Source organism: Panthera uncia (assembly GCF_023721935.1).
Source record: "Panthera uncia isolate 11264 chromosome C1 unlocalized genomic scaffold, Puncia_PCG_1.0 HiC_scaffold_4, whole genome shotgun sequence".
Classification (NCBI taxonomy): Eukaryota; Metazoa; Chordata; class Mammalia; order Carnivora; family Felidae; genus Panthera; species Panthera uncia.
Window position 1 is genome coordinate 104,415,325 of NW_026057585.1, and position 11,398 is coordinate 104,426,722.

Consider the following 11,398-nt stretch of genomic DNA (forward strand, 5'->3'; position numbering starts at 1 on the left):
GGGGGGCGGGGCCGGCGCCGGGGAGGCGGGGTAGCCGGGAGGAGAGGGCCTAGATAGGAGGGGCTGGCCTGCGGGAGGGGGCCGCGCGGCTCACCCTGCCTGCGGATGATGTCCACCAGGATGTCAATCACGATGATGGTGCCAGTGCGTCCGATGCCGGCGCTGTGGGGACGGACCAGGAGGCCTGGGAAGAGGTTAGGGGAGAAGGCCGCGGCCCCGCCTCGGGTGGCACCTGCGTTGCCCGCCCACCCCATCCCCGATCGCACCTGCAATGCACCACCATGGGTCCGGCCCCTGGCATGCTGTTCTGTGCCCTGTTCACTTGGTCCAGGAAGTCGAGGACGCCGGCCGGCTCGGCCGGGACCCCGTGGTCTGGCCAACTGAAGTACTGGTAGTGCTTCACTGTGCGCGGTGGCTCCCCCTGGGCAGGGCGGGCTGGTGAGTGCCAGCCAGGCCAGAATGAGCAGTTCCCAGGCGGGGCCGGGCCACAGGGTCAGAGTGGCACTGCCGTGACCTCCGCACCCCCAGGGCACGAGCTGGGAGGAGGCGGGGATTGCCATAAGGAGTGACCAGCAGGGTCAAGGCTGAGCAGAAAGGGTTGGGAGGGAAATAGGGAATTCAGGGCGTGGGGGCCCTCAGATGGCCCCAGGTGGCTCAGGCCCCTAGGGGAAGGAAGGGGGTGTGATGGGGTGAGGGAGCAAGTTTCAGGGACAACGACCTCCATTTGGGAAGAACCAAAGGGATGGTTAGACATAAGGGACGGGGTGGGGCATGGGAAGGGATCTGTGCCTGACACGAAAATAGGTACCACTGGCATATGAAGGGCACTGAACCTGCTCAGTTGGCGCAGGGAAAGACTGGGGAGGGCGAGGCGGTGTGGGTGTGAGGCCACCCTGGAGCCGGGCACCCGGGACCAGCGGCCTAAGGTTGAGATTGTGGCCTGCCTGTGAACACTGCCCAGTAGAGCCCGGGCCAGGACTGTGCCCACTGGGTTGAGGGATATGAATATCCCCAAGGCCGATGGGCTTGGATGGAGCCACATGGGTGGGTGGGTTTTCTCTCCCAGCACAGGGCTCACCCCCAGCGCAGACCTGGGGACTTCCTGACCACTGTGACCCTGGCCCCGCATATCTTGTGGCCCTCTAGGCTCACCTGATCTGGCCGCCACACCTGCAGTTCCCGCACACAGTAGCCCTGGGCCTGGTGCTCAGCCAAGTTGCAGACACACACACGGCCATGTTCTTGGCGGCCATGCAGCTCTGGCCAGTATCGGAAACATTTGTTCTGGGAGGGAGGGTGCATTGCATCAGCTGTGCTGGAAGGCCACCTGTGCCCTTGCCCCTGTGCCCTGTGGGGACTCATGCATGCACATGCATCCGCAGGGTCTTTCCAGAGTGGCCCGCCACTCCCCCCAGCTTCCCAAAGGCTGCAGGAGAAGAGAGGCTGGGCCAGCCACCACACGAACACATGGTGGGGACAGGGCTGTCAAACCCAAGCTCATACCCGGCCTCGCTCCACCTCCCTTGTGGCCATGACAATGACACGTGTGTTCTCCTGGTGCACCATCGCCCAGAAGGCCGCCACTGTGGTCTGCAGACAGCCCTGGGTAGCGATGTATACCTTGCCCTGTCCATGGCCTGGCTTCTCTTCTGGATCACTCTGTAAGGGGATGGGGGCCTGGTGTCTGCAGTTTCCAGGATTTAAAGTGCCAGAGGACGATGCAAGTCTATGCAAACGATGTGCAAAGTAGCCGCAGGTGGCTCACACACAGCCCCTCCTGCCCTAGGTGAGGGAGGAGCTCAGGACCAATATTTAGTCCGGCCCACTCCGAGGACGCCTTGGAAACCACCACAGTCCCTCTCCAACAATGTCTACTGTCCCGTCAGGGTCCATGGATCGTTCCTGGGCCCGCCAGAAAGAGCTCCAGGTTCATAATAGGGGGATGGGGTGACTGGTGTGTCCACACATGGCTCAGGATGTCTGTCGGATCCATGCAAGACTACGCACACAGCCCGCCACACACACCTGTCTCTCGCACACCCACCCTGATGTAGTTGGCGTTGATGTAGTTGGCTCCAGGCACGCTGTCGTCCACGTCATGCAGGGTGACACGGGTGGTATCAACTGGGAAGGGGAAGATACTGCTCGGGTCTCCGGGGGAAGGGGGGGGGATGGACCCACCTGCCTCCTTGCCTGCTGACCGCATGGTGAGCAGGAGGAGGGAGGAAGGAGCCCTGAACGTGCAAGAGGGAAAAAGTCACACCGGTGGTGGGAAGTGACATCCGGCCTCAACCTCCCCAGGGCCCCTCCTTGCCAGATGAGCCCCACATGGAGTGGATGGAGCTCTGGCCCCGAACGAAGCCCCCGCCCCTGGCCCTCACATGGAAGGATGTTCTTGTAGCGATTCTTGGCTTTGTTCTCCAGCCGCTGTCCCTCCTTCCGGGGATACAGGAGCTGGCATTCCTGCTGCTGCAGCATCTGGGCGGGGGGGGGGGGTGCAGAAGCTTCAGCCTGCTGCCCCACCCTCCCCCAGAGCCTTCAGTGACTGACCTACCTCCCCTCTGCTGGCCCTCACCCCAGCACCAAAGGACGGGAGTCCGTGGGAGAGTGGGCGGTGGGGAGAGGGGCGGGCACCTCAAACTCCTCCCAGAAGCCCTGTTTGGCCTTCTCGCCGGCATCAGTGGCCCCGGTGAGCTCCTGTACTCGGCTCTCGATGCTTGCGGCATTGATCCTCGTGGCCTTGAGGGGCTGGCACGGAGAGGCCTGCGTCCAGGCTTCGCAGGGTCCAGCAGACCCCACAGCGCCCCCCAGGGGCGGCTGCTCTGGCCCCAGATTGGCCACCCTGCCCTCGGCACTGGCTAGCATCCTTTCTCCTGGGCACCGCTGCCCCTGGGGCCCTCCCACCCCAGGGGTGCAGCTCGCTCCGGATCCTAAGGGTCATGTGCCTTGGGGCGTACCTGCTTGAGGTGCACCACGACCCCCGACTTCTCCACCATGGGGTTCTTCTTGTGGCACTCCACCAGGTCCCTGAGAGTGTCGAACCGTTCCCCACCTCCCACGTCATACGTGCCGTCTGGCTGTAGGGGCAGCAATGAGGGGCCCGGCCGCTGCCCGCCTCCAGAGTCACACCCCTACCTCACCCCTGCTGCCACCTCCCACCTGGAAGCGGATCATGATGTGTGTGACCCGCGGCCGGCGGTCTGCCTTGTCCAGCGGCTGCGTGAGCACCGACAGCACGAAGTCCCCGGGTTTGCTCCGACTCTCCCGCACCAGGAAGGTGCCCGGACGTCCTTTTTCCATCAGCAGCTGCTCGGCCTCCTGTCCAGACAGGTGCCCATGGTACCACCTGGCCCAGGTGGAGGTGGGAAGGAGTGCAGGTGAGACTGGAGGCCATGGCCCGGCCAGGTGAGGGGACACGGACCCACCTGCAGCCAGAAGGCTCCAAGCCAGAACACAGACACAGGGACAGACAGACAGACCCACTCAGACTTCAAGGGCCCCGGCAGTACACCTGCCCTGCCCAGCTCACCTCACCCTACCAGTACACCTCACCCTACCCAGGAGAAGGCAGGAGTCAAGACAGGTGGGCTCTGCGGGGCCCAGGGTGGCCACCAGGTGGCAGCCTGGTCCCCAGCAAGGAGGGGCAGGGCCACCTTCCCAGACCCGCTCCATGCCCCCTCCCTGGCAGATGCAGCCTCTTCAGGCCTCAGCAGGGCAGGCAGGGAAACTGAGGCTGGAGAAAACTGCCCACGTGAGTCACCAGCCAGAGGGAAGGTACAAGACTGGCAACAGGGCTCCTGCTGTCCACTCCCACCCCTGCAGCGAGTGCCCAGAACCCCAGGGGACACTCCCTCAACTTTGCTGCAGCTGTGCCCAAGCCTGAGCCTGAGCCGTGGAGGGCAGAGGACGCCCCGGGGGCCATGCCCAGCACACCCCGCGCCCCTCGGACACGCACACGTTCACAAACATGCAGATGCCTGCCGCTCACCGCTCAGATGTGGGGTCCCGGCAGCCCAGTGGGTGCCGGAGCTCGACGGGGGCCCCGCTACGCTCGCGGAGCAGCCCCCCGTGCTGGCCTGTGTGGTGCTGCACCAGCTCGGCCAGCGTCGCAAACTTCTCCCCTCCGTAGAGGCCATAGTAGTCCCCCGTGTTTTGGATCTTGATGTGTGTCACCTCATCGTGGCGCCTGGAAGGGTGGGCGCACCAATCACTGCTGTGGGGGGGGGGTCTGTCCCCACAACCCCCTTCTTCCCATCACCGCCCTCAGTTTCCAGAACAGTCCCTGAGCTTTTCCAGCCCTGACATCTCTGCCTGTGTGCTCTTCCTCCATCAGGAACAGCCAAGGACAGGCCCCTCCGTGTCCAGCTAGGGTGGGGGCCCCACCATGGGGGGTGGACACCCCACCCCCGCTGCCTCCTCCCCACCGTGCAGTCAGGACTGGGCTTGCAGACCATAGGCCTGATTCTGCCTTGGCCTGGAGGCAGATGCTAAAACAGCCCTCCGCAAGGGGCTCTGCCTCACCCCAGACCACCTGCCGAGGGGCTCCAGCTGACTGGGGACAGGGCCCTCAAGATGGCTTTCCCAGGGTCACAGCATGTGATGCTATCAGGAAGCCCCTGGAGGGAGAACCTCAGTCTCTCCGAGGTGGAGTCTCTCTGAGGTGGAGAACCTCAGTCCATCCTGAGGGCTGGCATCATGACGCCTGCTGCCTCAGTTTTAGCAGAGAAACTGGAAAGATCTAGAGGCCTTCTGGAAGCCTCCCCCCACCCCCCCAGCCCTGATCACCACTCTGCTGGTTGCAGCCCTTTCCCATTCCTCCTCCCTACGCAGTGGCCCTTTCATGGCCTCCAGCCAGACCCCCTGTGGGCAGCATTTGCGAGCATCCCCAGGACACGGGATCATAATCAGGGCCACCGAGGCCCCTGTCCAGCATGCCAGACCCCTCAGAGGGCAGGAGGGAGGTCCTGACAACTCTCTACCTCACCGGGCCCTTCTAAATGACTCCCTCCTGCTCAGAAGCCATCTGGTCAGGAATGCCAGACTTCCACCCACCCCTTGCCAAACCGTTGGCTCCCACCTCCCGACAAGACCCGGATTCTTGGATGTCCAGCCCCCAGCAGGGATCCTTACTGCCCAGGATGATGCCCAACACCCCTCTGGGAAGAGAGGGAGACTGATCCCCACCTGCCCCCCAGCTGAGGGTGTTCAGATGGCTGAGGCTCCTGGAGCCTCAGGCCCGTTCACACCTGGCCGTAGCACCCACCCACCTTCACCCACCTGACAGACAGTGTGAAGGCCCCTGGGCAGCTCTTGCTGGGTCTTGCCAGGAAGCTCCCGTGCTGGCCCCTGGACAGGAGCAGCCTCTCTGCTTCAACTCCACTGATGTTGGGGTGAAACCACCTGGCACGAGGACCACAAGTTGGTGATCCCAGAGAGCTGGGGTGACACTAACATTCCGGCCGCCCCCCCCCCGTCCCCCAAAATCCCGGCCCACATCCAACCTCCACCCACGGTGCCTGTTTTGGCCCCCCTGCTCGAAACCCGCATGGGTAATGACCACAGGGCCTGAGGCCTGTGTGGAAGGAGGTGAGGCTATGGGGTCCTAGGGACACAAATGGGCAGACCCCTGCAGCTGGGGTGGGGTGGGACAGACACCCTCCAGCACCTGCACACAGCTACCATTAGGAACCTCGCCTCAAACTCTGTGTCTGGTCCCTCCGGCCTTGCCAGGGCATCCCAGCTAGGCCAAAGGCACTTGGGGTGCTCCAGTGTCACCCAGGGCTTCCTTCCTGCCCTCACAGCCCATCAACAGACCCTGTTCGCTCCACTCCTTCCGGTGTGGTGTTGGCTACCACCTCCCAAGGGGCACCGGCCGCAGCCCCAGGAACCGCGCCGTAATGTGTTAGTCGCTTAGTCAGCCCTCCCGACCACCCTTGTCCCCCGCCCCAGAACAAAAGCACAGCCTACAGGCTCAGGTCTACCTTCCACCCTGACCCCTCTTCCCAGCCCTAGCTCCTCACTCACGTGAGGTCATTGACCACAGGGCCTTTATACTAGCTGTTCTCTGCTCCCTTGGCCCACATCCATATGGCTGAGGACTCCTCTCATTTCTCATCCTTTATTTTATTTTGCTTTATCTTTCTTCATAGTTTTTGTCACCTTCTGACACATGATATATTTATTGGTTTACTGTCTATCTCCCACTTAAGGATTTAAGCTGCAAAGGGCAGAAACTGTTCTGTGCAGTGCTGTATCCCAGGGGCGAAAACAGTGCCTGGGTATTAGTGACTGTACTTGAATTAAGAAGTGAATGAATACGTGGGGCGCCTGGGTGGCTCAGTCGGTTGAGCGTCTGACTTCGGCTCAAGTCACGATCTCATGGTTCGGTTCATGAGTTCGAGCCCTGCGTCGGGCTCTGTGCCGACAGCTCAGAACCTGGAGGCTGTTTCGGATTCTGTGTCTCCCTCTCTCTGCCCCTCCCCCACTCGTGCTCGGTCTCTCAAAAATAAATAAACATTTTAAAAAATTAAAAAAAAAAGAAGTGAATGAATACGTAAACGGATGGTGGGGGCGTGGGTGGATGGATGGGCTTCACTTGAGAGAAGGGCCTGGGCAGCTGCAGGTCAGGTCAGGAGCTGTCTTCCTTCTGCCAACCGTGGGGCCCGATACAGACTGAGGCAGGTGTTGGTAAAGGACTAGAGGTGAGGGGGGAGTGTAGGCTGAGAGGGACCCCGCCTCTGCCCCCCGCCCTGCCTCCCGGGACTGTCCTCCTTCACAGCCTCTGCCATGAAGTGGGGGACAGGCCAGGAGGGCCCTCACTCAGGGCTGTGCATAAGCCCGTGTCCAGGGTCAGAACTGCTGTGTTCTTTGCCCTCATAGCTTTTGCTTCCCTGTTACGGCAGGAATTTCGGGCCCAGGTTTAGATCTGACCCAACAATAGGAGCAACGATGGTCCTGCCCTGTGGAGGCTTTTCTACAATGGAAATTAGACCACGCGTCTAAAGCTGCAGGACCCTTCTCCTCTGGGCTCTTCTCGTCCATCAGGCTTCCTTTCACTCCTGCCTTCAGGGCCTGTCCTGACGCCTCCAAGGAGCTGTCTGTGTGCACAGTTTGCACGGGCGTGCCCAGCACAGCAGCCTACAGCACGCTGAAATGTGAATGTAAATGGATGAAAATTCAGCAAAGTCAAGACCCGGTTCCTCAGTCACACGGCCACATTTCACTGCTGAGGGCCACGTGTGGCTCCGGAGACCATTGACAGTGGTAGGAGATACTTCCCTTGCTCTGTGCTGCTCTCCACTGTCCGCCCTTGCCTGAGTCCTCACAGACCCATTTGCCCTCCAGCCCTACTGAGACCTCAGCATCGAGGGTGCCCATCGGGCTCGGGGACCTGTGGTCGGGCCTCAGTCCTCAGCAGCATTTGACTGACACAGGCACCCTGCCTCCTTCTAGAAACATGTTCTCCGCTCCCCCCTGGTTTTCTGCCTCACCTGGCCAGGACCCTTTGCTGGGCCCTCCTCTTTCTGACCCGTCGATGTCAGAGCTCCCCTCCTGTGCCCTGCGTGTGCCTACGCATCCGTGCGCCTTCTACACCTCCAGCCCCACCTGGGCTCATAGGTACTTCTCCCCTCGGCATCTCTACTTGGAAGCGTAGCCACATTTCTATCTTAACATTTGCAAAACTGAAACCTCCTGGCCATGCCCACAAGCCCCTGTTCTTTTACATGGTGCTCACTCAGTGAAGGGAGCCGCCACCCCTCACAGCTCAGGTCACCAACCCGCAGCCCCTCCGTGCTCTCTTCCCCAGAGCCCTCTTGTCCTACCTCCCAAACGCTCCCAGAACCAACCACCCCTGCTGGGCACGGCTCACCGTCTCTGCATTTTACTGCAGCCTCCACCACTGTCCTACCTTCTACACAGGACATCTGTTAACAGCCCATGGGCACCTCTACACTTTTGTGTCAGCCTTGTCTTCACTGAGGGCAGGCTCAGTTCTGACCTTGATGGCTCCCCAGGGTCCATGTGTTGGTTCAGAGAGGGCTGGGAGCTCAGGTGGCCTGCCTGGGGCCACCCAGCCTGAGCAACACTCCTGTTTTCACTCTCCCTGGGGAATGGGGGTTACCGCTGTCCAGGCACTTCCTGAGCACATTCTGAGCATAGCGTTTTGAGTTCTCCCTGACATGGGTTTGTAGGGGAGCCAGACCTGGGGGCAATTTTTGGTCAAGTGGTCCAGCAGGTGAGGCTGCCAGGGAAGGCTTCCTAGAAGAGGAGATGCCACATGGTGACCTCCAGAGCCCATCACAGGAGAGTGGGCAAGGCCACCGGGAAGAGGGCAATGGCTTTGTGCTGTCGCCGGACCCGTGATGAGATACTGTGGAGGCGGGGGGGACCCGAGCCCAGAAGAAAGCTTCCAACCACCCCTCCACCCTGGACCACCTACTCTGCTGAACCACATCCTGTGCCCAGATGCCCGCTCCCCCTGGCCACAGCAGCCTCAGATTCCAGTCCAAGATGGGCAGTGCCCAGAGTGTGGGGACAGGGGTGGAGGGTGGAGGCCCAGAGTCAAAGCCACAGAGAGGGGTGCAGGGTACCTTGTTGTCCTTTCAGGGACTCTCAGTCATACTTTCCACTGCCCTCTCTTCCCCACAAACTGCCGCTGGGTATATCAGGTGGAAATCTCCAGGGGCGGGGCGTCCTGAGAGGTTGCAGCCACTCACACCACGGCCCTCCAGAATCCCAGGCTGAGGCAGGGCCTCACATCCCCCAACCAAGCCTCGAGGTGGAGCTGACACCCAGCAGGCCAGGAGGCTTGCTGGCCCCGGCTGAGGGGGAGGGAGGAGGTGGGGAGGCTACAGGTCCCCATCTCCGAGTCCCATACCCTCTCTGTGCCAGGGCCCAGGGTCACCTCTGTGCCAAAGCGCTCCCTGCTCTGTGATGGGTCAGTGACTCAGCTCTGCCCTGGTGACATGTCCTTGCAGGCCCAGGGAAGGGGGGCAAGCAGGGTGAGCAAGGCACACTGGGCTCCCAACAGGTCTAATGGCTCGGACTCCTCAAGGCCCAGCTGAGCCCCGTCAGTGCTCTGGAGTCCAGGGAAGCCCGTGTCACCCAACGGATCAGCCTGAACCCAGACAGGGCACTGGCTGGTCTGCCTCCCCGTGTGGCCTTGCTCCAACCTTGGAACCCTGGAAGGCACACGAACAGCCTGTCAACACGCCTACACACACGATATAGCGGCTGGACACTCCTGCAGGGCAGATGCTGTTGTGATGGTGGGGAATACACAGGCCAGTGGAGGATTCTGGGTTAGAATTGCAGGCCTCAGGACCCCAGAGCACAGGCAATAATCCTTCTCCTTCTCCCTGCTCCCAGCGCCCCATCCTCAGACCCTGACCCTTCTGGTCCAAGAGGAAACTGAACCAAGGTCCACCCTGTCTATATAGAACTAAATTAACCAGAGATGCACCTTCTTCTCCAACTCCTAGAACAGAGGGTAAGCCTGAGGGGTGTAGCAGGCCCCCACCCCACTGTAGGATCCGGCCCCCTCCCAGGCATCAGTACCAATGTACCTGCACCCAGTTCTGCCCCACAGCACTAGAAGCCCCTGAGTGAGCAGAGCTGACAGAGGTGCCCATTGGCTCACAAGCCAGAGGGTGACTGGAAGGGGACACGAGGTGGAGTTGGGCACAGGGGGATAGATCTTACTTGGGTTTTAGTCAGATCTGCCCAGGCCTGACAGGGGTGTGCAAGGGGCCCAGGGGCCAGAGGAGTGACAATCCAGATGGTCGCCACAGGGTGGGGCAGACAGGGGTTGGCAAGGGTGGGCAGAGCCCTACTCGGGGCTTTCCCAGGCTGGAGCAAGGTCACAGGCATGTGACACAGACTGGGCCTTCTCTGAGCACCAGAACTTGTCTGGAGAACAATTAAGAGTGAGGCTGAGGTGAGTCTGAGAGGTCATTCCAACCAGACCTCAAAACCTCCTCCTCCCTCAATTTGGGCTATTATCACAGAGCTTTAGAGCTGACAAGTTCCGATTTCCACTACTCCTGAGCCTATGACCTTGATGGAGGCCTCTGTACCTGGCTGCTTCCTAACCACATCCCTCATAGGGATCCCGGGACCCTCATCACTGAGGCACTGCTGGTGGGAGCTGTGGGGAGGCAGTGGCGTCCGCCTTGGGCCAGGGATCTTGCTCAGGCAGAGACATACCCTTGGACCCTGAAGCCCAGACCTTGTCCAGCCCCTCATTGATCTAGGGAGTCACGCAGGGTCCTAGCACGACCCCTCTTGTGACCTCTGGCCTCACCCAGCCCCTAGTGATATGTGTTTCACACCTGTATGACCCCCCACTCACATCCACATGCACGCTAGAGTCTGAGTTCACATGCGTGTGTGCACACACCCAGATAGCAGGGATCCAGCAGAAAGGGCAGGAAGTGCCCAGTTCCTGTCACATTTCCCATTTTCCCTCTCCACGGAGGCAGGAAGCTGGCTTGACCTGCGGCCGCTTAGGCTCTCGAATCCCTTCTGCGAAGCTTGCCCCCTAAACCCGGCCCCAGGAGGGTCTAGAGCAAAGACGAGCCTGTCCAGGGGGAGCTGGTCCTTACAGTTAGGCAGGGTCAAGGGACCGAGTCTAGAGCAGGGGAAACTAGACCCTGCAGGACCCCTCAGTGCTACTGCCCTGGGTTTCAGGCCTGGGGAAGGAAGAGGTAGCCCCCACCTGGCAGAAAACAGCTCCGATGGCCCAAACAGAGCCAGGAGCTGGGCAGAGTCTACACCTGCCGCCCATTCTAGGCTCCAACCACTGTTACCCACCACCTGCAGGGCATGCTCTGTTCCCTAGAGTTAGGGTACCTCTGACCTTCACCCAGGCCCAGCCCCTCACCTCCCATTAAGAAAGAGTCCTTTCATTTGCCTGGGTGAGACCCAGCCTCAAGGGCCTGGCAGTGGAGACAGGCTGCGCCAGGAGGTCAGGCCTGGGGACATATCACCGCTAACCCGTCGGTGCCCGTCGGACCCAAAGCACATCTCCAGGGGTCGCGGCGTCAAGCCACCTAGCGGCCCTGGCTCACCTGCGCGAGGTCATGTCTGCTCCACGCTGGGCGCTTGGCGGGTCCAGGCGGCCGCGCCCTCGGGCCGCTTCAAGAAGGCCCCGCCCCCAGGAGCCCCGCCCACTCGGAGCCCAGTCCCTGAGCTTCCTTAAAGGCGCCACGCCCACACGTCTCTCGCGCTTGGGAGAAGTTGGGATAAAAGCAGAAGTTTTCGAGGGCGCCAACTTCAGAACCAGGGGATTCACGCGGGAGTCCCGGGCTCGGAGGGCGAGGGAGCCGGGCGGCAGGGGTCCGAGTGGCCCCCAGCCTGGCCAGCCGCCTCCGCCGCTCTGCGACAGCGGATCAGTCCC

General features: G+C 61.3%; 1 protein-coding gene across 1 annotated transcript; it reads right to left on the reverse strand.

Annotated features, from left to right (window-relative positions):
• Window positions 1-39: 39 nt before the first annotated feature.
• Window positions 40-11,125, reverse strand: LOC125913251 (tyrosine-protein phosphatase non-receptor type 11-like). Its single transcript, XM_049618338.1, has 11 exons — window positions 11,070-11,125; window positions 5,278-5,400; window positions 3,989-4,186; window positions 3,160-3,346; window positions 2,958-3,077; window positions 2,635-2,748; window positions 2,382-2,478; window positions 2,045-2,124; window positions 1,504-1,659; window positions 1,153-1,284; window positions 40-421 (listed from the first exon to the last, which is right to left on the reverse strand). The coding sequence occupies exons 1-11, from the start codon at window positions 11,081-11,083 to the stop codon at window positions 128-130; spliced, it is 1,515 nt and encodes a 504-aa protein (XP_049474295.1). The 5' UTR covers window positions 11,084-11,125; the 3' UTR covers window positions 40-127.
• Window positions 11,126-11,398: the final 273 nt, after the last annotated feature.